Here is a 26,165-nt window from a genome sequence, read left to right on the forward strand (position 1 = left end):
CCAGACGAGAGCGGTCTGAACACACCACACACGGCAGGATGATCTTATAAGATGATTTTATGATGATCGGGGCGTCCTTAAGATTATTGGAAGGGGAGAATCGGGGCCAAAAACGGCGTAATTATCCTGCCGTGTGAACCAGGTTTTACTTTAACAAACCCTGCCTATCTTTTATATCTGACAGCACAGATCCTTGAAACACAGCTCGTTATCACGGAGTGTCAGGGCCGTGTTGAAAACTTGATTTTTCTAAAGAATACAAAAGAAAGTCGTACATTTGCCATGTTGAATTCGTAAATCGATATGAGTGTGTTTAAAATGATTATTGAGAAGAGCAGCCATCCGCCTGCGTGAAAATGATAAAAAGGGGACTTCTCAAATCCATTTCCTCTGACACAAGAGACAATTTCCTCCAAGTCACTCTGGTTCTTTCTCCTTTAAAGCTCCAGTTTCTTGCAGAATCTTTTCCGGGTCCTGATTCTCCTGACTGTGTGACGCTGACGTGCCGGAGGAACGTGTAGTTTCATGTCTGCAGACACGACGTTTCGAGAGCTGAAAGCAGCTCGTTCACACACTTCACAGGACGCATCTCCTACAGACGGCTGCCGCTCTGATAATATAGACCAAAATATAAACTTCATCTCATACCTACTTTATTCTTGTAAATGAGTGATTTAAATGTTGAGATGTGCAGTTCCCCCTCTTAATGTGGCCCAGACACTTCATGGGCAATCATCGGTCATTTCAGAGCGAAAACAAATCACGATCATGGACAAGTCTGTCGTCAGCAAATCATATTTGAATAAATCCTGAGTAAACAATATAATAAAGTCATGTCGCACACAGTGAAGACGTACATCAGCACAGCTCGAGACACGGTCAGGAAGAACTAGCTGAGAGAGAGAGAGAGAGAGCTTATAAAAGAAGTTTATCATCACGAGTGCTAAATCAAATCTGAATTTAAAACTGGGTTTCTTCCCTTCAATCAATTATTTCTGCTGTCTGACAGTTCAACACATGACGCCTCAGCTTCTGCTCTGACGCAGGCTGGATGGTACAGAGCTTTAAAAAAAGAATATGAATTATATGTGCAAGCACTAAGACTTTATAAGACAAGAAGGCGTCACTGCTTTTAGTCTCTGTTGGAAAATCTTTATCTATGAAATCATTTGGGTCAAATGTTACCGGGCTCTCTCTCTCTCTCTCTCGCTCGCTCATCAGTCAGCAAAGCTCCAGGACAGAGATCTGGTTGGTCATTTTTAAGTTCATTTCTTATCCCAAACATAACAAGGTTAGGGATTGAGCATTTGTTGCCATGGTGATAAAGCCTTGGTAAGAAGGTGACCAACTTGACACCGATGTTTGGATGAAAGGTTTTCAGGTAGAGCCGATAAAAAGCTCAATGTGGCTTCTTTTAAAAGAAAAGCGACAACAACACATTGGTTAATCTTTTTTTAATAAATTACTGCAGACATCAAGAAACGGGAAATGGTTTCAAATTAAGATGGCTGGATATCAAAACTGAACGGCTCCAGCTGCAGATTCAGCACAGACACCGGAGCTGTTTCACATGTTACTGTTCTTTTATACAGTAAATAATTCAGCACACACACAGGGAGACTTGGCGGCTAAGACTGCTCTGACAACACAAATCAATTCACCAATCAGAACGGGTTTGTTCGTGGGCGATACAAAAAGCACATTGAGATTCTTTTACATTTCAGCTGAGCGTCACACGGGTTCAGAGACAGGAAGGGACAGAGACAGTCGAGGGAAAGGGACACGTTCCTTCTGTCAGCTCACTAAGTTCCAGTGCAGATTTGGGGGCTGTCAAAGGAGACGAGGGGAGGGAGGGGTACTTGACTCCTGAAAAGAGGGAGCTCTGAATGGGTGAGGGAGCGGTGGAGTCTTCCTCTAAAGGACGAAGGGCAGGATGGGGGAGCGGAGCGGAGGGTAGTCGCGGAACTCCTTCAGGTAGCTGCGGTGCTTCCCCTTTGCCCACACCGTCATCTGGATGAAACCCACCACGGTGAAGAAGGCCACGGGCAGGCACTGGGTCATCAGGGTGAAGCTGAGCCAGGAGCCCAGCTGCAGGAGGAAGAGGAGGAGGGATGTAAGTACAGACACGTACCACAAGAGGGCAGCAGCTGAAACCTCCTCCTAGAAACCTTTAGAGCCTGATTGACTAAGAATGGAGTTCTGCTGCTGAAAGCTCCGTGCATCGATCTGCTCCGTCTCAAGGTCCGAAACATAAAGCATATTGCCACTTCTGTTATTTAAGCAGAAAACCGCTGATAAGCTGTTCTGCGTCCGTTTGTAGAGTGATTTAAAACTATGATTTATTTCACAGGCTGCTTTTACAGATTATTTATGTTGGCTGACACAGAGGTGCAAAGTTACAACATCCCTGATAAACACTGCGGCGTGTTTACCACCTTCTCTCAGCAGACGCTGAAATGTTCCCTCTATCTGTGCATGGATGTGAGCCAATAGCAATGAGGTTCATTGGCATAGAGAAGGCCGAATATTTTCCAAATGATTTCATTATTACGTCTCAGTTAGAGGAGCCTGCACTTTGTTTATTACAGTTAAACTTGTATCATGGGTTCAGTGGGCGCATTAACCACATGATCCTTTGTAAAGATTTGATTTTGGGGCTTTGTGTCTTCTCAGGAGAGAGAGAGGAATGACATGTGGTCATGACAAGAGGCCACAGGTCGGATTTGAACCCGGGCTGCATGCTTGGAGGACTAAAACCTCCACACATGGGCCGACCTGATCATCAGTCAGAGTGGGAAAACAAACACACTCGGGTAGAAAACTATTTAAAACCTTTGCGAAAATATTTCTTTACAGCTCCTGTGAGGAGCTTTCTGAAATGTGTCTGTTAGTATTTTAACTTTTATATCTTCACACTTTGTCTTTGGTTACATTTTATTAATGCTGCACTGTCGTTCATTTACTGCGGTGTGCCTTTGAATTGCCCCCCGGGGACAAATAAAGTTTTTTGAATTGGTTTAAAAAGAAACGTGAAATGAACTGATGGCTCTTTGTGACCTAACAAAGCAAACAGTCATCAAAGACAGGATTGGTTTTTCTACATTTTCATTTTTAATGTCCTGCTGCAGGGTGGGTTTCAATGACTGCTGAAACAGTCCTCACATCTTTACGGGATAAAACTGTCAAAGAGATAAGAGGCAGCACTTTGTCCACAGGGGGCGCCAAAATCCACACAGGCTGAAATTTCCTCCCAGAAACTTTATGGTTTCTATGCTTTAGTTTTTAACGCCATAGTCATTGAATGAATAACTCTCGTCAGGCTTCACTTCTAAAAACTAAAAGTCTTTACCTCGTAGGTGTAGTTGGGGCAAGAGACCAGCAGAAAGATCCAGGTGAAGGGGTTCTTGGTGGGATAGGGGATCTTCCTGGTCTTAGAGCCTGGGTGAAGAAAGGAACATATGAACAGTGTGGTTTTATTTTTACTTATTCCAGGCGGGTTTGGGCTTTTATTTTGGAAACGATGTCACATGACCAACAGATGCATCTGGGAATATCAAGCCAAAAGTAAAGTTCAAACAGGCTGATAGATTACCTGGTGGACGGAGGTTCCGCAGAGCAAAGTGGATGGAGAAGTTTCCTATTTGACAGAACTGAGGAAGAAAAAGCAGCATGAGTGATCGAGTACTGAAAGTATCAGTAACTATTAGAAATACTCCTTTGGTAAACTTCTCAGGCTGACAAAGACAAACAAAAATAAACCCGTATTCATCGTGTGTTTTATCAGTTAAAAACATCAAATGCTCCATAAATAACAGATTGAAGGAAAGACAGAATCGTACCAAGAACAGGATGAGGGCCAGTCGGATTTGTCGCTCCCCGTAAACTGCAGAAAGAAAAAGTGAACATGAGACTAAAGGAGTGAGAGAGTGACGGGTTGATATGAGGGTCTGGATGCAGGAATACTTACTGGGCGGCGTGTACAGCGGGTGGTTGATGTAATAGGCCATCCATGCTGTGAAGCCCCAGTAGTAGGAACAGTTCTGACAGAGAGAAAACCAAAAGGAGCTCCGTCACTGAGGCGTCCTCGTGTCGGTACAGATACACTCCTTTCAATCCTCATCACACTGACACAGAGCCACATGGGACCGAACAGGATGAAGGCGTCTCACCTTAAAGATGTTGCGTAACGGCATCGTCCCGTGAGAGAAGCGATGGACGAACAGCGTCTCCAGCAGCCTCTTGACGTAGTGGAAGGAGTGACACATACAGGCGAGGCTGCCGACACAACAGACGAGCGTTAGAAACAGAAGATACAGGGCCGCCCGCCTGAAGGACTGTGGCCTCCATGCATAGGCGGCTGACCACCCACTAGGCCACCGGTGCCCCCCCACCCCACCCCATAGACTTAGCCAATAGCAAACAGATTGTAAAGAAGATTCTCTGCAGTTGCCTTTTAATTTGTTATTCTTTCCAATTTGTTTTGTTTTGTTGATTTGAATCCTTAAAAAAAAAAAAAAAAAAACATTTTGATTGACGATTTAATTCATTTATTAAAAAAAAAAACTGAGAAAACCTGTGACCCAACAAAGATAATCTGTTTTGCATAGAGAGCAGGAGAGACGTGGGACTCACTGGACGACCCAGTGTTTACTGGTGGTGAAGTCGTATTTGGGTGCGTAGATGAAGGGCACTCTGAAGTAGAACATGAGATAGATGACCAGAGGGCCGGTGTACTCTGTCAGAAAGACCTGAAGAACAGAAGACAACACTGAGGACAGACTCTTTACCCCTCTGCATGAAGGAAAACTATGTTTCTACAAACTGACTGCAGACATGTTTGAAAGTGACGGGGCAAAAAGAACACACAGTCTTTACTTTTGTCGTGTTGTTTCGACAGGGCTCTGTGTAGTACTCACTTTGACCCAGCTGATCTGAGCTCCCAGGTCTCTGAAGTAGAAGGTGGCCGTGGTTCCCACAGGAAGATGCTGCAGAACATCCTCATCCTTCAGAGACTTCCCCTCTGAAACACACACGAGCACGTTTTGAGTTCACTTTGACTCGAACCGTCACTCACAGACGGCTGACTGACAAATCGCTCTTTGGCTCACTTACTGGGGTCGAGGCGGATGGACTGTCTGGCTGGGTACCACTGAGGATCTAAAACAGATGGAGAGAGAAAGTGAGCAGCTCTGTGATTGGCTGATTTATGGGGCTCTCTGAGGGACGGCACTTACGGCTCTTGTGGAACATGGACTTGATCTCTCCAATGGTGGCATTTGGCTCGACCTGCAAATAACACAATTATTAAGAGGGGGGTCATTTTTTCCATTCATGAAGGTGATTAGTGATAAATTTAGCCCTGGCTGGGTCCACTCATCCGATGGACGTGGGCTATTTAACAGCTGGTATTGGGGTTTCAACCAGCACACACACACACACACAAACAAGCATCCAAACATAAGAGCATCCAGCGTACGTGACCTTGTGTGAGGCTGCCAGCAACGGGCCGACAACACCAAATATAGACACGCATGGTCTCTAGAAGTGGATGTCAATATTTCCCCTTCATCTGATCAAATCACCTCGACCTGTCTTCAACACACTCTCTTTAACGTTCATGAAACGATCGGTCACATGGACGTTATCGTCCTCTCTCTTCCCACACTTCCTGTCTATCTACAGACATCCTCTCCAAACTATTACTATAACAAAGACACTCCAAAAAACTACAAATATCACAAGTTCTACTCACCCAAAGTCTTCAGCTTTATTCACTAAAAATGCAGCCAGACTCATCCACCCAGTCTAAAGTTTCACTTGGCTTTGTTGTCGTCGTGTTTGTGCTCCCTCTCCGTGTTCTTCTCTTCTGCACTTTTCCTTTCTACCGATCATTAAATAAACATATTGTTCTAAAACACCTTACTACTTTGAACTCATCATTAGAGCCTTTGATGTGAGATCACTTTACAGAAGTGGGACACGAACACATCCGTCACCACGACTCTCGGCCACTTCTCTCCCCGTCCTCGTCACACAAGAGCTCAACCTGTGGTCCTTATTTCTCCTGATCCTGATCCTGATCCTGATCCTGACCTCTGCAGTCCTGTTACCACACAGCGGCCTGTACAGTTTGGTACGTTTTGGTTCAGTAAAGTCTGATCCTGTTTGTGTTTCCTCAGCCAACACGCGCCCTTTTTGGTAGGCAGCGTATAAGCTGGATGCCGATAGCATCATACCAGTGTGACACCGTTTACCTTACCCTAAAAAATTCAAGAAGAAAAACACCACACAAACAAAACCATCCAGCAGTTCATCACTCTGTCACTGGCATGTGACGCTTTATTACAAAACTCAATCCAGCCTTATTTCAGAGAAGGCCGAGTGCTGTTTATTAAAAAACAGCGGGGTTTAAGGCTGAACGATTTTAGGAAAAGATTGAATTGCGATTTCGATTTTCTTCAAATCACGCTTGTGCAGTGTTCTCAATGTGCAGTAACATTTACAAACATGTCAGGAAATTACATCATACCAGTTATAACTTTAAATGCCAGAACTCTAAATTAAAAGAATGAAAACTAAAGTTTAAGAATTCATTTCAAATGTATTTATTAAGAAGAAACACACAGACGGTGTGATGTTCTTGGTTTTAGTGTCAGTTTGACACTAAAACACGATTTTGGGCCTTTGGGGTTGCCGTAGGTGACTTAGTTCACAGAAGTTATGCAACAAGAGAAGCCAACAATGTCTCTATATTTTCTTCTAGCCATACAGCTGAAACATTTGCCTGTGAGCATCTTGCATTGTATCTCTAGAGTATAGTGTTTAATAAGGTTACAACGTGAGATAACAATTCACACATTCGCAATGCTAAACGCGAGCATTCCTATTCAAATTCTCATATACGTTAGCATCAAGCTAGCGGACTTTTCGGTTTTTTTTTAGCATATTATGAGATGAATAACTTTTGTTTTGATGCCTCTTTGGTTTTACAGTGCTTCCTTTATTAACAACTGGACAAAGAAACTTCAGCTTTTTTATTGGAGGAAAACTGTTAGCTATCTGTCGAGCTGTGTATCAGGCTCCTGGGTCAGTCGGGAGAAGCACTGCCAAAACCGCGGCTTTTTTGAAATCGCGATTTCGATCAGAAAACGATAAATCGTTCTGCCTTAGTGGGGTTGTTTGTCTTTTAATGCTGCTGTCGTACGGGACCAATCAACGGGCTGCAGCGTTTAGCTCCTCCTTTTAGGGTCGGATCGATATTCTGTGAACCCCAACAGAAGGGTCCCAAAAAGCAGGATGGGACGGGTCGGTTATTTGGGGAGCTTTCCCGGCTGGAAACGGGCGAACCGAGACGAACTGAAGCGCTCGGTGGAGACGGGGCTTTAGACACCTCACAGGTTCAGAAGCCTGTGACTGTCCTACTTCCTTCCTCCCTTCCTTCCTTCCTAGGATCAGCTTTTAGATCCATGCTAAAGCAAACCCACATTAGAGGGAGTCCCGTATGTAACTTCACATCCGGTCCTTTTTTTTTTTGGTTACACACTGAAGATGAAACTCAGTGACTTTTAGAAATGCATAAGGGCATCATTATTAAATGTTTTGATATTTAATAAGTCATTACAAGCCACCGGTTCTTTCTCTAAACAGAGACGAAGCCTCTTCAGCACAGACTGGATGCTGCTCTCAGGGCTGCTTGTGCTTTAAACTGCTGCCATCAAGAAACAGTAAAGAGAGCTGTGATGTTTGGAGATGTAAATGTACAGCACTCTCATGTGCACCTAATTACCAAGCTGTGAAATCATTAACCAATAAGCTTTCACATGTTCACGATGGTACTTTGTATGTTTGGGCCTTTAATGGAGAGGACGGCTGAAGAGAAACAGGAAGTGTTGTTGTAGTTTTCTCACAGAGGCGGTGATACGCGTGTTGTAGAGAGAAGACGTCTACTGTAACAAACTTGGCTTCTGTTCGCAGCGTCTTGCAGACCACATGCCATTTTTAGCAGGATGACATCACTGAGAAGCCACCTCGCTGTGACCCCCCCCCCCCCCCATCTAAAAGGCTTTTCTAGAAGCTGGCTGCAGACGTGATCCAGTTTTATTTCTAACTCTGTCTGAAGACAGCAGCCCCTCCACGTGCCCCCCTGACTAAATCCAATACACTGTCCGTCATTTCTGGAAACTTCCTTTCAACAGCTGTTAAGATTGCACACCCCATCACCATGGAAACCGTGCTAATCCGACAACAGGTTTTAATCCTGCCACTTTATCCTTTGTGATCCTGATGAGCAGTCTTTGATCAGCGGCGTTTGTCCCGGACGAACAGCGCTGTAAACGCGTCTAAAGCCTCACTGTGTGCCGTGTGCTGTGTCTCACACCAACATGACAGCAAAGCTCCTGATCTCTCACACACACACACACACACACACACACACACACACACACACACACACACACACACACACACACACACACACACACACACACACACACACACACACACACACACACACACACACACACACACACACACACACACACACACACACACACACACACACACACACACACACACACACACACACACACACACACACACACACACACACACACACACACACACACACACACACACACACACACACACACACACACACACACACACACACACACACACACACACACACACACACACACACACACACACACACACACACACACACACACACACACACACACACACACACACGAAACATGACGCTCTAATGTCCGTCACAATAAAAGCAGCTCAGAATGGTCAGTGAATCTTTTGAGTTGCGATGTAAACACAGCTTCAGTCCACGACGCGTTCCACCTGAGCAGAGAGATACGTCATCAGGAACGCCCCGAGTTCACAAGTCCCACACAGAAACTTCAGTAACCCACGCTCAGAAATCAAACATTTTGAGATCATATCATTTTGAAATGAATCATTGAGAGCGGCACTCTGATCCATCTGAACGCTCTTTGTTTACCTCTCTAATACAACGTGCTGCCTTTCCTTACCTTCTCTCCTCTCCAGCGTCCGATGTGACAACGCCTCGAGGAACAGAATCCACCGATACAGATGAACATTTGAAACTTTTAGCTGCTGGTTTTTCAGCTCACAGTACGACGAGGGGAACAAAGCTGGACGCACTCACAGAGTTTTCTTTAAAGATATGACTGATGATCTGGATTTGCTTTTTAACTTTTCGATTTGATCAATCCTGAAAACAGATCGTATCAATTTAAAACATGCACTGTTAAAAACGTCTCTTTTTCTCCACAACCTTCATAAACTTAGACATAAGCACAGACTTGATGTCACACACACCGTTAACTCTGAAGCCTGCGAGTGTGTCCTGAATACGCAGGTAGAGGAAACTTACAGTGTTTACATTCACACTGACTGACTGACAGCCGAGTCTGCAGCTCCAGAAAACATCCGACACACACACACACACACTTTATTCTGTAATACAGAAGACACACACTGCACCTGTTGTGTTTAGTAACAGTCACACAACAAAAGGAGACGCAGCACATACAATATAGTGAAGAGTGTTTTTAAAGAGCTGAGATCAGAAACACCGAGTTATAGAGCTGAAATCTAAATTACTTAAATAAAGAGAAATCAGTTCTCACCTTGTCCAGGAAGCAGAGCTTGTCCTTGGTCTTGGCGTCCAGGATCTCCACCTCAAAGAAGACAACAGCTTTTTTAGCTTTTTTGGCAGGTTTGCGTTTGACCGGGGCAGGAGCTGCTACTGGGGCGGCAGCAGTCGCCACCGCCACTGTCCCGTTAGCCGGCTTTTTACCGCCGGCGGCTTCAAGTGCAAGTGCATCCATGTCCACAGTCGTCCTGCGGTGTATTCCCTTCTGCCCCTAACTCTCCTCACCTCTGTAGAGTTGATTCAAAATCCACGTCAAACCACAGAAGAGACGGGAACAACTCAGCTGTGGAAATAAATCTGTCTGCCCCCCCGACCCCTCCCTCCTCCCCGTCATTCTCTCTCCCTCCCTTTTTCATTCCTTCACTTCTGCTCGCTGCTTTATTTAACCGCCGGCCGAGCTGTGGAGCGCAGACATATGAAACATGCGTGTGCACAGTTGCATACAAAGGAATTCCCAGTACCAGCCTGGCACTCTGTCCCCAGCATATCATCTGTGTTTCCCATGAAGCCCACATGTCGAGCACAGAGCACGGGCATGTGAAACACAACCCCTCCCTCAAAAAGGACACCTGATGACCCCCGACACCTCTCAACCCCTGGCTAAGTGGGAAGATGGAGGTGAGGTAAGATGACAAACATTAACCCAGCAGCTTCCTCTGCCCGGCTAAATATAAACGTCTACAGCCAACTCTGCATAACCAGTGCTCTCCCTGCAGACCCCCCCCCACCCCCCACCCACCCATTTATGTCTGTGTGGTGATGTCACACATCCATATATATCTCATATCTGTTGTACATCACCACCCTTTGACCTGACACTCATACACAAAATCAGTTAAGGGCAAGGGCAAGGGCAAGCCCCCCCCCCCCCTCGTTTTTACAGCGTGTTGTACCTTGAAACCAAAGTGAACCGCAGGATAACCCTTCCCTGCCACCCAGGGGTGATAATACTCCAGACTATGAGGGATTAGTTGGGGAACTCCCCTCGGGGAAGCCCCCCCCCCCCCCCCCCCACACACACACACACACACACACACACACACACACACACACACACACACAGTTTACCTCATGACAAACAGTTGGGCTAGTTCTCATATTGAATGAAAGAGACATGAAAATAAAGACAAACATGTTTTCTTCTTGTGAAATTTAATGAACATCTTTGAAGTATTAGGATTCAACAGTAAAGTCAGAATTCAGACATTTGACGTGTTGCTAATAAATTTAAATCTGAGGCTGTCTGAGAGGATTAGAGGGACTTCTGGACACTAGAATGACTTTTAGGTTGAACTTGGCACCAGCAGGGGTTGCCAGGCATACCCACATCTCCTCTAAATAAAGCTGCCAGTGACAGTCTGTGGAGGTAATGCCCTCCGGCCGACAGTGAAGCAGAGAGAAGGGATTTCAATCACAACAAGACTTTATCTGAATGTAAGGTAAGAGGCCATTTAAAAAGAAAAAAATGAAAATATTCACTGTTTACACTGATTGGCGGAAAATCAGAGGAGTTTCTTTTCTGTTCACACTGTCAGGTACTGAGATGTAAAATATGTCTGCTGTCACTATTTGTGAGCATTTATCTTTTACATGCTGTCAGTCAACACTTCAATCTTATGTATGATTTCTGTGACTTCTCCAGTCAATGGTCTCTTCTCCCCCCTCATAGGTTGCAAAAGCCAGATGTGTCATCAGAAAGAAGTGGATCCAGAGCAGACACTGGTTGGGTCAGTTTCTGTCACACTGCTTCAAATCCGGTCTGGTTGGTTTTGGTGCATGGAAGTATTTGTTAACATCGAGAGACATTTGCAGGAGGAGGCCAACACTGGGCAAATTCAATACAAAGCCCAATGTTTCCACCAGCTCAGCCTTACTTACTGTCACATCTCAAACCATGAGGATGATTTCAACCGTGTACAGATTGACTGTTCACCTGCACTGTTGAGCCATAACAAGATAAGAATGAGTCTCTCCAGCCACAAATGCCGATGATGCAAAGTGTTATCCTGTACAGAGGGGCTTTGTGTTTTACTTGCACACATTCAACTTACACACAAAAACCCTTTAAAAAAATCAAAACGCAACTGTGGATGCAGCTTAACTTTCAGGCACGATGGTAGCAAACACTTTACGTTACTCTGCGTGCACGAGAGGCCACAAATCCCCCGGTCATAGCAACCAGCCGCAGACAGGCTGCAGCATGCTGCTATCACGGCTCATGTTAAAAGCTTAACATGAGACTGTTCGGGGAAAATTAAATCTTAGGGAAGCTTCTGGAAAAATCTAAATTGGACACATTAATAACATTTTGCCCCCGTAAAGCGTCCCATTGATGGTTTAGAGTTTCAAAAAGCACTCACCTCGTAGTGCTTCATCTTGGCAACCGTCACCTTCTTCCTTAATATCCCGTATGATTGACACATCTGCGTCCAATGGGAGGCATAATGTGCGACTGCTGAGACCACCGGGGGCGGGCTTTACCTACGTATTAGAACCAATCAAAACAAGCGGGATTCACGCGATCGCGCTCACAGTGTCAGCGACGTAGCCAATGAGATTTGAGCATTCAGAGAGGTCGCGACTCGTCCTTTTGAACGCTCTGTTCGTTTCTGCGCATGCTCACTTGTCAAACTGGCAACAATAGGATTTTGTCTGTAAACAGTATTTATTAAGAGGTTTCCCTACTGATGGAGAAACTGATGTAGTTGTAATTTTCTTGTGTATAGGCCTGTAATGATCATGAAGCTATCTCACTTATTCATTCAACAAATGATGTCTACTACACCAGTGAGAGGAGCTGCTCTGACTTACTTAAATTATTCATTTTAAAAAGAAGACGCATGAAACTGTAGCTTACATATCAACAACGATTCAACTTTTCTAATAGAAATCAGACCCATGAAATAGACAAACATAAAGTGAAGAAATGTAAAGCTTTATTTTTTTCATGAATGTGCTGCTTTTAAGGCACGCTTAAGATAAGATAACTTTATTGTCATTGTACAGGTACAACAACATATTGTTAGAGCAATCCAATAGATAAATATTTGATCAATAAATGTCCCTTTTCTCACGTTAGTCCTCAGTGTGGTAAGTACACTTTCTCTCACTACATTGCTTTTAATGTTAAGCACTTTATGTTACATTTTATAAGTATAAAATGTGCTATATAAATAAAGTTGATTGATAATGTGCTTATCCTTCTGAGATATCATTTCAATGTAAAGTTCTGATTGAGGTTGCAGAAAATTAATTTCTCCCTCTCTCGTCTTACATTCAGTTAAACAAAATACATCCTTAGATGAGGAAGTATTTTCTCTTTAGACCCAAATTGGTCCTAGCAAGTCTAGAACTTGCACAAGTCAGATCTGTTCATTAGGTAGAATGGTTAAAGTACTTTACAGCTCTGTTTGCACAATTTTACTACATATTCTGCAGATGTACAAATAAAGAATGCATGACAGTATAAAACACTACATAGGCCTAACCAGGCTTTGCTAATGTGATCAATCTCCCTCTCTTCTCTGTCTTCATTCTTAAACATTGATTCAAACAAGCCACATTCAAATAGTCGGTTTTGCCTGGCTAGTGCCATGTTAAAATACACTATAGCCTACTACACATCCCTATTGTGCAGCACACTACCAGACAGTCAGCATGGGGAATAACCACTCTTAAAGGAGTGTTGAATCTGGCCAACACCCAAGCAAAACAAAAGCTCTTGCCAACAGTCGATCTGCAATTTCATTTGGTATGTTTGAGGAAGATTTTCCCTTTTTATTTTGTAAAAAGTCTACAAGGCTGCCACAACAATTATTTTAAGGGAATTGCTTTTTTTGTGGATTATCATTTGACATATTATAGCTTCTATAGTTAAGTCTGCCATGTCACACATCTGAAAAGGTGCACATGTACAGATGCAGAAAAGGTTTTTTTTATTATTATTTATCTATATCAAAATGGTGCTATATACAGTATTAAATGGATGTTTGCTTGAAAGAGGGCTTAATCCTTTTTATTATTAGTGTTTGTTTTGCTGTTGTAGCTATGATGAGTCTTCTCATGGTATGTTACCTTATTGGGAAATTCCCGATAGGACCTGAAGGCATCATGACGCCCCTCCCCCTCGATGGGCGTGTCTTCTCTAAACCGTCACACAGATTGCTCTGGCTGGTTGTGGAAAACTCTGGAAGTTTCTCCACGCTTTAAAAAGGGGGACGTGTTTACGGTGCAGCTGGACAGAGTGTGATGGGACGCGGAGGCTAACAGACTCAAACACTTTGAACATCCTGTAAACAAACTGCTCGATGGTGAAGATGGGTAAAGACTACTACGACATTTTGGGGATTAAGAGAGGAGCGTCGGAGGACGACATAAAGAAAGCGTACCGTAAACAGGCTCTGCGTTATCACCCCGACAAAAACAAATCACCGGGAGCCGAGGACAAGTTCAAAGAAATCGCTGAAGCCTACGACGTGTTGAGTGACCCAAAGAAAAAGGATGTCTACGACCGTTTTGGCGAAGAAGGTAAAAAAAAAAAAAAGGTTTAAAGTTGTGATTTAATTGCAGCGTGTTGGATAGTCTGGGTGTTCACGGTGGAAGTGTCTTTAGATGTGAGTGAGAGAAGATGAGCCAGTATCTCGTGTTTTTATCACGACTGGGACTTAACAGTAAATGTTTCCCTGCGTGTCATGGCGCTCCCTCCTCTCTGCCCTTCACTGCGAGTTTGTCTCTGAGCCAGGGGAGCAGGATTTAGCAAAACAGACAGTCGGCTACACTCTCGTACTTAGAAAACAGTGGGTGAACTAATGTGAGAAGCCTACATGACGCTGAGAGAGGATTGTGGTGGGCAGGTCCAGGTCCAGGTCCAGGACCAGGTCCAGGGTACAGCGAGTTTAGATGTCTGAATGATGTTGTCACTGAGCCAGTGTTGTTCTTGATGCGTGGAAACATGATGACAGGTGGGGAGGTGTTACTGAACAGTAAGTCCAGTGAGATACTTTACCTGTTTAGTAACCATGGTAACTGGAGAAAAAAAAAATATGGGCATGGTGGATGACAGACATTGTTGCCATGGCAATAGAAGCATGTAGATCAACATTCCAGGGTTTAGCAGCGTCAGTATCATATTTTGTTCCCACTTATTCAAGTATATGACATTAAAACTTCACTAAAATATTTAAAAAAATAATTATGACAATGCAGTAAAATGTGAAGTTTACTCATCTGTGACGAAGTTTACACTGTCGACAGATATTTTTAAGTTTGTACAGGTGTCGCAGCTCACAGGTAAGAATACTGATTGAAACATTGGTGTCATGAAGAAGCTTGTTTTTTTTTTTTTTTTGCCGGAGATGTTTACAAATATGTACATTTTGAGTGTCAGTGGACATATGCGAAGGATTGTGGGTCTTACTTTTTCTGTATTTGGTCAACACGCTAACAGATCCTGAAATGTGCTGCTTGTGTCCTAAAATGGTACATGAATGTTTTTAAGTCATCTTTACATGTCAGACGCCTTTTAATACTCGCAGCACTTTATGCTCGCATATATCACAGCAAACACTCAAAGAGCCTTTTTGTGTCACTGACTGGAGCGACAGGTCAAGGGTCACACTCAGTGTTTGCAATACCTTCTTCGCCTGAACCGGTTTTCACACATCAGTTCTTATCTCATTTCCTGGACCTGAAAGCTTGGACCCCCACACACTACGTTGGGCTTGTGTGTGGCGTTTTATGGTTTAGAAACCATGACAAGAAAACGCCCCATCATTTGTAACTAATAAATGTTTCTACTTTCTACCGTACGGTACGTTCTTTGAAGAACATGTCTCAGAGTACATTTAAAGTGTCGGGTATGGTGAGCTCTGCAGAAGTAAAAGGACTTTAAGTTAAACATTTCTCTCTTTCACAGTTAGGCAGAGCTTTGATAGAAAGCAAGCGATCAGTGTATTCACGGTTTGTCTTTTTCATTCAGGTCTAAAAGGCGGAGGCCCCTCAGGTGGCTCCGGTGGCCCCGGGACCTTCAGCTACAGCTTCCAGGGCGACCCTCACGCCATCTTTGAAGAGTTCTTTGGCGGACGTAACCCCTTCGGACAGTTCTTTGGTGCGCGCAACGGAGGCGCGGAAGAGGACATGGACACTGACGATCCTTTTGCCCAATTTGGGATGGGCGGCGCAGGGATGGGCGGGTTCCCTCGCTCCTTCAGCTCCGGTATGGGAGGAATGGGCATGAACAGTAGCATTGTAAAGAAGCAACAAGACCCCCCGGTGGTTCACGATCTCCGGGTGACCCTGGAGGAGGTTCTGTCAGGTTGCACCAAGAAAATGAAGATCTCCCGTAAAAGGTTGAACCCCGACAGGCGCACCGTGAGGACAGAGGAGAAAATCCTGGAGGTCCAGATCAAGAAGGGGTGGAAAGAAGGCACCAAAATCACGTTCCCCAAAGAGGGTGACGAGAGGCCCACAAACATTCCAGCAGACGTGGTCTTCGTGTTGAAAGACAAGCCACATGCGTTGTTCAAACGTGACGGCTCTGACATCGTTTACACTGCAAAGATCTCACTCAGAGACGTAAGTAAAGACGGCACTTCCTTCGACATTTACGGCCGTTACAAACCATTAAACGTGTCACTCAAAGGCCGAAGACGGACCATAGAATGATACTGATTGACGTTTTCCCCTCTTCTCCCATCAGGCCTTGTGTGGCTGCACGATCAACGCTCCCACGCTGGAGGGCAGAACTGTAACCGTGACGGCGACCGACGTCGTGCATCCGGGGATGAAGCGGCACATCAGCGGCGAGGGGCTGCCTCATCCCAAACGGCCCGATCGGCGAGGAGACCTGATTGTGGAATACGAGGTGAAGTTTCCTGAAAGGCTCAGTCAGAGCGCCCGCGACACCATCGCTCAAGTCCTGCCAAGATCCTAAACAATGCCAACAACTCCCCAAGACTTTCAAACGATCACCTGAGCTGCCCAGCGTCCGTGTTTCAGTCCACATGTGGACATTCATATGGATTCACTCATCGGACTACTGACACTCGTGGGACAGATTTTCCTGCGTGTATATCGTCAACCATTGCATAAAAACGTCCTTGAAATGACAGCAGGATTGTACAGGCTTTATTGTAAATATCCACAGCTTTGATTTTGATGACATCGATGTTTTGTTATATATAGAGGAATGCTGTAAGTGCACTACCATGTAGGAGCCCTTTGTCAAGGTTTACAGAGGGGAGAAAAAGCCCTTCTGAAGTTTGAGTGACCATCACTGCAGTTCTACAGAGAAGACATTAAACTGGTGCTAAACAAAAACGAGAGTTGTGCCTTACTGTTTCTCCTAAAAGCACCGCCGACACTCGAGTCTGTACGGATGAATCACTTTGATTCAATCGTAGGAAAAGGTTTGTTGTACATACATGATTTGGGTGAAAGATCATCTCTCCTGTAAGGGGGAGTTTCTGTGTTTGAATCGAATCCCTCTTGAAATAAACTGAGACATGCCTCCACTTGTTCTCTCTGTGGTGAACTCGAGATCGGCTCGAATGCTGCAGAACTGCTCAACATTTGGAAATGAATTTAGGATTATTTGTCTTGTAAAAGTGCGATGAGGAGATGAAGATCTCTCTGTCACCTGACCCAGGATCCACGTGGAGCATAAAGCCTCTGGCAGAGCCCTCTTTCATAGCAATATCTCCTTTTACCTTCAACGGTAAGTACCAAAAAACAGCCGACTGAGGAAGAAGACAGACACAGATGCTACAAAAGTGTTAATAAATCACAATAAAAACTTTTTGTGATGTGTGTATAAATATCTGCTTTTTCAAAACACCAGAAATGAAAGCTATTTCTACATATGCACACGTTCATGTTTAATGTACACCGATACATGTTTCCATATTTGTATTTATTTAGTTCTCTCGGTGCCGAGTAGGAGTGGAATTATAAAGGGAAAGGAGGGTCTGAGTCAAACCTATCCAGCACCTCGTTTCCTTAATTTAATGAACAATAATGTTGTTCTTCATTCATTTAATTTGAAGTCTTTTTCAGTCTTTTATTTTATTCTTACAATAATTTAAAAACTAGAAGTACATTCACCCTTCCCCTCTTCTCTGAGTGTCTGCTGTGATTGGACTATTAACCCCGATGTTATCACGTCAACTCAGACACAATATCCAGCCAATGCACAGTCACGTTCTAAAATCTACATATCAGTGTGCTGAAGTAGTGCCTGAACAAAGCCGCTTACACAGCAAAGTGATGGGCTGAACATGTATGAAGTGCACCCACTCGGCATGTAGCCTTTAGCTTCTGTGGCGGCACTTAGACGGCGGTTTCTAAAGAAGTTCAGCAACATGTTTTTTCTGCTCAAGCAGTCGCTTCATTTGTTCTTCAAAACAAGTATGATTTGATGTGTTCAACCAGGACTAAATTACAACATTGAAACGATGAGCTTTGGCTTATAATTGTTATGTTTGTAACAATCATGGCCGCCCTTAGAGGGGGAAAGAGGGGACAATTTCTGGGGCTCAGCTGCCTGGAAACATTCATGGAGGTCATCAATAACAAAGTCCAGCGTAAACTGAAGCTTCATAACCTCATTTTATTTTAAACCCAAATCCTCCACATAACTTCTTAAGCAGGACAAAAACACGTTCTGTAAAATGCAGCCTGTTTCAAAATTTAAACCTCTTTTGTTTTAAAGTTATGACTTTATTTTTTGTAATATTAACATCATGGGTGACCCCACTGATTGAACCTAACTGTTTTGTTTTGTCATGCCAAGACCTTCAACAAAGTTGGGAAACTAAAAAAAGAGAGGAGATGAAAAAGAAAGAGCTGTAGTGCCCAACAAGAAGTTCTTATCAAACTTCAGACCAATGGCAGCTTGAACAAGGTGGCGAGTGTTGTCGAGGCTAACTCTACTGATCTGAAATGCATGTGTCAATATAAAATCCACTCTGAAGAGTGCCTGTTCACGAGGCCTTTCTGTGGGCCTCGTGAACAGGCTAACAATTATAAAATATGAACAGACACGGGGAGGGAATTGCTGCTGTAAGTAAAGGGAAGAAAACAGAGAAGAATCTTTATAGATCTGGAGACAGTCTGTCATGTTTAGGACAAAGTTTCAGCCTCTTCGTCAGGTCAATCATTTACAAACAGTCCCTGAGACAAAATGTTGTGTCCTGGTGGCAGGTTGTGATAAATCACCACTGAGATGATGCTCAGCCTTAAAACGAGCAGAAAATAAGCAACTTGATCTGCGAGTAAGCCTGGAGATGAAATAATGAGCATTTCATTGGTAATCTTGTTAAGGACACAGCCCTGAGGACGTCCTCTGATACCCGTGACACAGTCAGCAGACTGCTCCTTGAGTTTTGTGCCTTCCAGCTTCATGAGCCGTAGCTGCACTCAAAGGCCATTCACAGGAGCCTGAATGAATGTGCATAAACACTGAAGAGTTCGTAGCCTTCACTGTGACAGTCATCAGCTGCTTCAGTCGATGCAGATGATACAATAAACTGTACGTTCTCTGTTCAGAGAAATGTAGCTAAAGAGGCCATTCGAAACAGATTCACTCCTGATCAGATGAGCTGAAGAAAGCTTCTGCTGACATCACACTCCAGATGTGAAAGGCACGACCTGTACAGGACTAAATTACACGAGTAACGAAGACCAGCATGTGTCTGCTCTCATAGGACACAATTCTTCTGTTTGCTTTGTTTTAGATGAAAGATGAAGATTCTTTATGTCATCATGTTTTACTGCTTCTCAGGTGAGTGTTGATTATTTACACTTTAAAACAGACACAGCGGTATCATTACATTGTAAAAGGTACAATTAGAAATAAATACCAAGATGTGATTGGAGGAATCCCAACCAAAAAAAAAAGTGTAACGGTGTCTCTGTAATACAGTAGGTATCTCCAGTTGCGTTGGTGGTTTCAAGCAGTTCCTGAAACTTTTTAATCAGTTTACTGTTTTGCAATGTTTAAAGGTAAAAAAAAATAGGTCTCATTTGTTTAATATTTAATATTTAGAGAATGTCTGTTAACCGAGTAAATTAGACACAACTTAAGTGTTATTGGCTGTATCCAGGCAACGAGCTATTGTTGCCACATTTTGTCTCGTTTTTTTTAATGAATAAAAATGCTGTATTAATGAAATAAACACATTTATGTAAGATAACATGTTAAATGTTACAACTAAATACAGGCTCTAATGATTCTCACACACACACACACACACACACGAAGGGGGAAATAAAACTAAATGTATGTCCTATGCAGCCCTTTTTTTTTAAACAAATCTAGTGAAAGCACAAGCATGGTATAAATATCAACTGGTAATGTTACATATTTATAATTAAGATGAATACCAGTACAGTATGAGAACAATTTGATAATTCGAGGGGCTCTTTGGGAGAAGAAGTCTTGTTAATGACTGCACTTAGTCACTGCAGACAGATGACCCTCTGAACATGACATTTCAGTGATCCACTTCTGCTGAGCCTGATAGAGCTTTACCTATTGCAACAGACAGCTGCTGCACTCAGGAGTTTATATAGAGTTTATACTGGACTGCTTTTCTTCAGTTGGCCTGAAGTAGATTAACAAACTTTCTTGGCCAAACTGGAAACACAAATCCTCCATGAACTCTCCTCCTTGTTTGAGGTGCCAGGAGGTTTCCATATAGACCTCGACTCATCCGTCTCAGATACCTGAACCACTTCAACTATCTCCTCCGGATGCAGCGAAGCGGGGGCTCCATTCCAAACTCCCCTCAGATGACTGAGCCCCGCCACCAAAGATCATGCTATAGTTTGGGGTTGGAACATACTGTAGGTTGAGTGGTGAAACAACACGTCAATCTGGCCTTGTGGCTACTCATAACATCTGAGCCTTTTTCCTTCGAGACACAAAAAAATAGATATTAAAGTTATCACATCTACATGTAACGCAACCTGTGGGCATCATTTCAAAGAAGTCGTATGTAATCTACTTACAAGTAGACGTGCCTTCTCAGGCTGTTAGGCAGGTTGCTGAGCGGTCTTGATGATGGTGTATATTAAGGCTGTAAATTAAATTGTTACATGAACACACAAACAAACACAAAACACGGTTGTCTGTCAATCATCCTCGTTCATTTCCTCTCAAAGCTCCCACTGTTTCTCCTGGATCTTCTCCCTCTATCACCGCCCTGATGACGGAATCAGAAAGTCTTACATCCAGCGCTGAGCCTTCACCTGCAGCGTCCACCGTCTCTGCTATAGACGCCGACCAACCAGAAGCAACCGAGCTCAAAGGTACATCACAGCTAACACACCTCAATACACATAGCAAACTGTTTTACATGTTGCTGCCATAAGCTTCATAATAAAGCATGCGTCGGTTCGGGTGATGTGATATAAAGTCCTTTAAGGACATGTTGGTGTATTTCAGTTCAACGGTTAGTTCTGACTGACAGATTGGCCATCTTATTGGATTCAATGAGTGCTGACACATCATCACTATAGCTGTTGTCAACAGTGTCACTTTGCCTCAACCGGGTGTACTGAATACATCATCGTCATCATCATCATCATCATATAGTTTTTAAAATCCTCAGAAGACTCTCGGTCTGAACGAAGCTGAATGTATCATGTCACACTCCAATATCTGAGTGCATGCATACAACAGATATGTATATAAAACATGTCATTGCATGCTTACCTCCACAATTCAGTCAAACTGTGAAGGACATGTTGTTGTTACTGAAACGCTGTAGCTAATATGTCTGTTGTCCGTAGATACCACCGTGGTCCTCATTGTTTGCGTGAGCCTGGCTCTTCTAGTTTGTGCCATCATCCCTGTTATATTCTATGGAAACTGCTGGACAAACAGGGGTAGGGAGACACACGCTCAGAGACACACAGTGTTTTACTTTTGCAGTTTCATACAATCAGTTTAATTCTGCTGCTCGTTTCAGGACAGAAGAACAGAACCGAAGCGAGCAAGAGCGAGGTGAGCGACCGTGAATGTCAGCCTGAATTTTGCTTAAAGTGTCCATCTCTCATCATGACTTTATCAGTGGAAGAATACTGCTTATTAAACAGATCTTTAATGATCTCTGTCTTTCTTTACAGGCTGACTATTTGGAGGAAAATGCAGATGTGAGCGTGACTCATGCTGCGGTGAGGCTGGAGGCTTCAGATCCAGAGTCCAGCTCTCAGGATGCTGCTCATTACAGTGCCATCTACAAGGCACTCGATCCTGAAAGTCTGGAATAACAAGAGCTCATCTTGATCCAATCTGTGGGTTAACCTCACTCTTTTCTCTGTGGTATGACTGAAAAAATAAAGGAATTTATTTCTATTCAAGCAAACAGTCTCCTCCTTGACAGGGTTAATACTTTGTTGTATTATATCTTCCACATGAAGAAAGTGTATTTTCATAAAATGTATTGCTGTATTATCTAAAACGAACGCATCGTGAAGCCTCCTCAGTGTCTCCCTGTAGTCAGTGATGGAAAAGAAAGACACTGCTGCATCTTTGAACGTCTCATTTCAGGTTAAAAAAACAACAACTCTTAGGCAGCTCAGCTCAGCTCTAAAGTCAAATCCACCTCATCAAACATTCACCTTTCTCACCGTTCATTTCAGTGGTTCAGTTAATGTCATAACATTTGATCTACCTGAAGATCCTTATATTATTTCACAATAAAAGCAGGGTTGAATTCAAACAGGAAGTAAAGTAGTCTCAGTCTGACACAGTACAAACCTTCAAAATAAAAAAGGAAATAATGAAATTTCAAACATGGGATTAAAAATGTGATTCATTATGATTAACAATTGAAATATTGCAATTCATTATGATTAAAACTGTTCATTGTTTGACAGCCTTAGTGTTTAATGATGATATTTTATGTAAAGCCAAATGATGATATAGAATTACGAGTGGGATTGAAATGTTGATTTTTCATAAGTTCAGGTGCAGAAATGGGAATGCTATATTTTCATTGTTTAAAAAAAAACATCTTGATGTGATGTGCCTACATAAATGTTTAATAACAATGTATTTCACACACATTCTTCGGCTTTCATTTCTGATATGCTCCCTAATTAAACATGATATGAATCACAATACCTCACCTGCAACAGAAACCCTTTTTAGACTTTATCAGATCGTTTGTTGTTGATGGAGTGTCTTAGTTACTGTAAAGGATTGTAGACCTGCAGAGGGAGCTACACACACACACATACTACAAAGACTGATTTCTTATCGTTTCAAAGACTGCATGTAGAGCTTTTTAAAATTGGCCCCATGCTGATGCAACTTAGATCAAATGCTGAATTGAGAGACTTCACAGGTAATATGAAAATATCTCACTCTCATCAGATCTAACAGTGTCTGATAACAAAGAGATTTGAACAAACTCTGGCCCCACAGTTGTGTTGTGCATGGCTCCTAAAGATTAGTTTGACACTAAATGAGTCGTGACTGTAACACACGTCATGACTCTATTTTCAGACTCCCTGCATCATTTACTTTCCGCTGAGCGTGTGCCAAGGTTAGCGAGAACGAGGACATGTGTCACTTCTGCACATTGTTGTTTCTACACCTCTGCCCACATGTGAACTCTTTACTCCTGTCTTATTACACTGTGAAAGGTGACTCTACTGCGGTCTGTTGTTACTTTTTTTAAATCGCCTTCACATCGATTCTTCAGTCAGGACTCATTTTATGTCTAACACCAAATGTGGATCAAAAGGCACCTTCTCTTTGTGTTTCTTTATCAAACATTTTAAACATCAGAAACCTTCAATGAATAACGTTCTGATGTCTTTAGCCCTTAAATATAGCATTGCCCTTTTATGTTCTACTTCAACTTTCAGTTTTACGTTTTCAAATGTGATAAGATTAGATCTCGTTCTTGTAAGTCGACACCTCGCATGAGCTGAGCACAAATGTCCTATTTACGGAAAAGGTCCAGGTGAGAAGAAGTGGGGACACAGCTGGAAATATTTAAGAACATTCCCCCTACTCAAGTCACTAACTTTGAAAATGTTGAACTTTATGTTGCATTAATATGAAGGTTCAAATCCGGTCATTATGGTCAATTGGTCTGACGTCTCCTGTCCACTGGACGTCTGTCAGGGAAAACTTTACACTGTGAAATTGTGTACAACTCATGTGTGAAGGCTCGACTGTGACTTTATAAAGACTGCAAATAGGAAACAGGGGCTAACTGTGTGCAACAGTCGACTTCTACAAGTTAAAGGCAGCAAACATTATGAAAGCAATGCAGTTCCTCAGAATCTATCTTTTGGTTTCATTCTCTTTTACATTTGCAGGCCTATACCTGTTTTATGTGTTTTTGTTGGTGATACGTCTTTGAATCAAAGACAACATTAAAGGAAGCAGGAGTTAACAACAGGCACCAGCCAGCCTCAGTTTGAGCGTCATCAACATTTAGTATGAGTCTTTATCATTCATTACTCCTTTTTTTAGTTGACTTTCACTCGTACAAGCTCTTAATAATACAAGAACTTAAAAGGACCAAAAGTTAGTGCGCGCATGAAATGTTCCTCTCACTTCACATTTCAAACATGTATATATTAAAGTCTGACATTTTCAAAGAAGGACTGAGATCTTATGATTACAGGACGTCCAGCAGACTAGCACAGCACCCTGTCCAGTGGACACCTTATGGTGTCCATGTGTGAAGAGGAATCAAACGTTGACAAGCTTTGACAAGAATTATTTGTCTCACAGGTTGCTGTCTGCTTTCTATAGAAAAAGTCTTCCTCTCTCACACTGTCATAACCACAGGAAGAAGTGAAGAGAGCTCAAGGTGCTGTTTCACTTGTGGGAGGGCGTGCAGACGTAACGCGTAGTAGACTTGGATAGCACAGAACATCAATGGTTCACAACTCCAGAGCTGAGACTTTATCAATCAGCATGAAGACTGTGTTTGGGTTCTACTGTCTTTTACACGGTAAGTGCATGAAAGAGCGGCATCCATCTATGGACTGAAAGATCTTAAAGATTTTTTAACTCTTGCTGTGTGATCTTCTTTGACAGTTACGTGCACAGTGGGAACAGACATCCATGCTGAGGGATTTGAAAGGGGAGAAGTCTCGTTCAAGTGTTCACACAACAACGCACGGTCAAATAATAAATACCTCTGCAAGAATCCCTGCAAAGGCAGCAATGACATCCTGGTTACTGTAAAAGCTGGTGGAAGAGCGGAGTCAGAGAGGATAGCACTGGAGGACTCTGGGAATGGAGTTATGACTGTGACCTTCAGTTTGCTCCAGATGACGGACTCGGGCAAATACTGGTGTGGAGTGGAACGGCTGGGTTTTGATACATATGATGCAGTGCACCTGACTGTAAAAACAGGCAAGTGGGATGGCACTCCTTTTTTTTTTTACCGTTATTTTTATCCTGAAGTTTTTAAAATGCAGTAAAGTATATTTACTGAAGTACTATTACTGAATTAATTTAGCACACATTTCAACACAGAGACAGACAGTTTACAGTAGGGGTTCCTCATCAGTGTGTCTATTAGTATGTTCATAAAATGCAATGCTTTAACAATTATTTAACAGGCCAAGACAAACAGAGAAGCACACAAACACTTTAAAACAACCACTCCTGATTCCGGTATTTATAAAGAGGAGCGTGATGCATGCAGCAACAAAAACAGCTGAGATGATTTCGCCCTAAGGGGACGCTGAATGCTGATTGGAATAGATAACAAGTGTTGCCAGAAAAAAAAAAAAAAAAAAGTCCACAGGCCCTTCCACTGACATCACTCCTGCAATTTTAATTTATGCTCACAAGTTTACTCTTGACAAAGGTTTTACTTTAAATACTTTATTTTTTCTTCTTCTGCATTCAGCTGAGACAACAACCGTCACACCTGAACTTGTCAACACATGGACCAGTCAGAGAACTTCAAATTCAAAACAACAAACATCTGAAATGGACACAAACATGTGTACAGGTATGGAAGAAGAAGTAAGAATATATGCTAACAAGTATGAATACATATTATTACATACATATCACATATTCATTTCATGTTACAGCCTCAAACTGCACGAATGGATTAGAACGACACAGCAGCACAGGTGAGTTTAAAGATGTAGAGTTGATGCTTTGATACAAGCAGGAAACACTTACATGAATATATCGTTGATCTGTCTCTGTTGTTTTTGGTCAGGCACAGTGCTGCTCTGTACAGTCGGGGCTGTCACTGTGGTTACCATCTTGGTGCTGGCTGTGTGGTTGAGGAAACGGAGAAAAAGATCAAAACATCTACCACAAGTTGACTCAAATATCACAGACTTCATCAGCGTAAGCAAAAGAGAGGTATGTGAAGCCTGTGACCTTGGCGGCTTTCAAGTTTCTTTTCCTGCTTTCAGAGGTCGATGTATGAACAGGGGTTTTCCTAAAGTCAGCTAGTATCAATTCCTTTGTATTAGT

The 26,165-nt window shown here is 42.9% G+C and overlaps 3 protein-coding genes and 1 long non-coding RNA gene across 5 annotated transcripts; 3 read left to right on the plus strand and 1 right to left on the minus strand.

The window, feature by feature from the left end:
• Positions 1-1,439: 1,439 nt before the first annotated feature.
• Positions 1,440-12,154, minus strand: tecrb (trans-2,3-enoyl-CoA reductase b). 2 transcript variants are annotated; one of them, XM_079337526.1, is made up of 12 exons: positions 12,052-12,154; positions 9,666-9,716; positions 5,235-5,286; positions 5,113-5,157; positions 4,917-5,020; positions 4,633-4,748; positions 4,170-4,275; positions 3,968-4,040; positions 3,840-3,883; positions 3,593-3,650; positions 3,350-3,438; positions 1,440-2,088 (listed from the first exon to the last, which is right to left on the minus strand). In XM_079337526.1, the coding sequence occupies exons 1-12, from the start codon at positions 12,112-12,114 to the stop codon at positions 1,915-1,917; spliced, it is 975 nt and encodes a 324-aa protein (XP_079193652.1). In that variant the 5' UTR covers positions 12,115-12,154; the 3' UTR covers positions 1,440-1,914. The 2 variants fall into 2 exon arrangements, with proteins under 2 accessions (XP_079193652.1, XP_079193651.1); XM_079337525.1 differs by lacking the exon at positions 12,052-12,154 and having other exon boundaries at positions 9,666-9,921.
• A 1,686-nt stretch (positions 12,155-13,840) lies between these two features.
• On the plus strand, positions 13,841-17,008 carry dnajb1b (DnaJ heat shock protein family (Hsp40) member B1b). Its single transcript, XM_079338655.1, has 3 exons — positions 13,841-14,218; positions 15,669-16,264; positions 16,389-17,008. Exons 1-3 carry the CDS (start codon positions 13,999-14,001, stop codon positions 16,620-16,622), a joined length of 1,050 nt encoding a protein of 349 aa, XP_079194781.1. The 5' UTR covers positions 13,841-13,998; the 3' UTR covers positions 16,623-17,008.
• A 3,887-nt stretch (positions 17,009-20,895) lies between these two features.
• Positions 20,896-21,961, plus strand: LOC306820351 (uncharacterized protein; the record flags this gene model as incomplete). Its single annotated transcript, XM_079338170.1, has 4 exons — positions 20,896-20,998; positions 21,482-21,577; positions 21,661-21,695; positions 21,818-21,961. The coding sequence occupies 4 exons, from the start codon at positions 20,896-20,898 to the stop codon at positions 21,959-21,961; spliced, it is 378 nt and encodes a 125-aa protein (XP_079194296.1).
• Positions 21,962-25,575: 3,614 nt separating this feature from the next.
• On the plus strand, positions 25,576-25,954 carry LOC306818171. Its single transcript, XR_013778142.1, has 3 exons — positions 25,576-25,683; positions 25,769-25,810; positions 25,903-25,954. It is a non-coding gene; the product is annotated as an uncharacterized lncRNA (long non-coding RNA).
• The last annotated feature ends 211 nt before the right edge of the window (positions 25,955-26,165 follow it).

Source organism: Symphodus melops (assembly GCF_947650265.1).
Source record: "Symphodus melops genome assembly, chromosome: 2".
In the NCBI taxonomy this organism is placed as follows: Eukaryota; Metazoa; Chordata; class Actinopteri; order Labriformes; family Labridae; genus Symphodus; species Symphodus melops.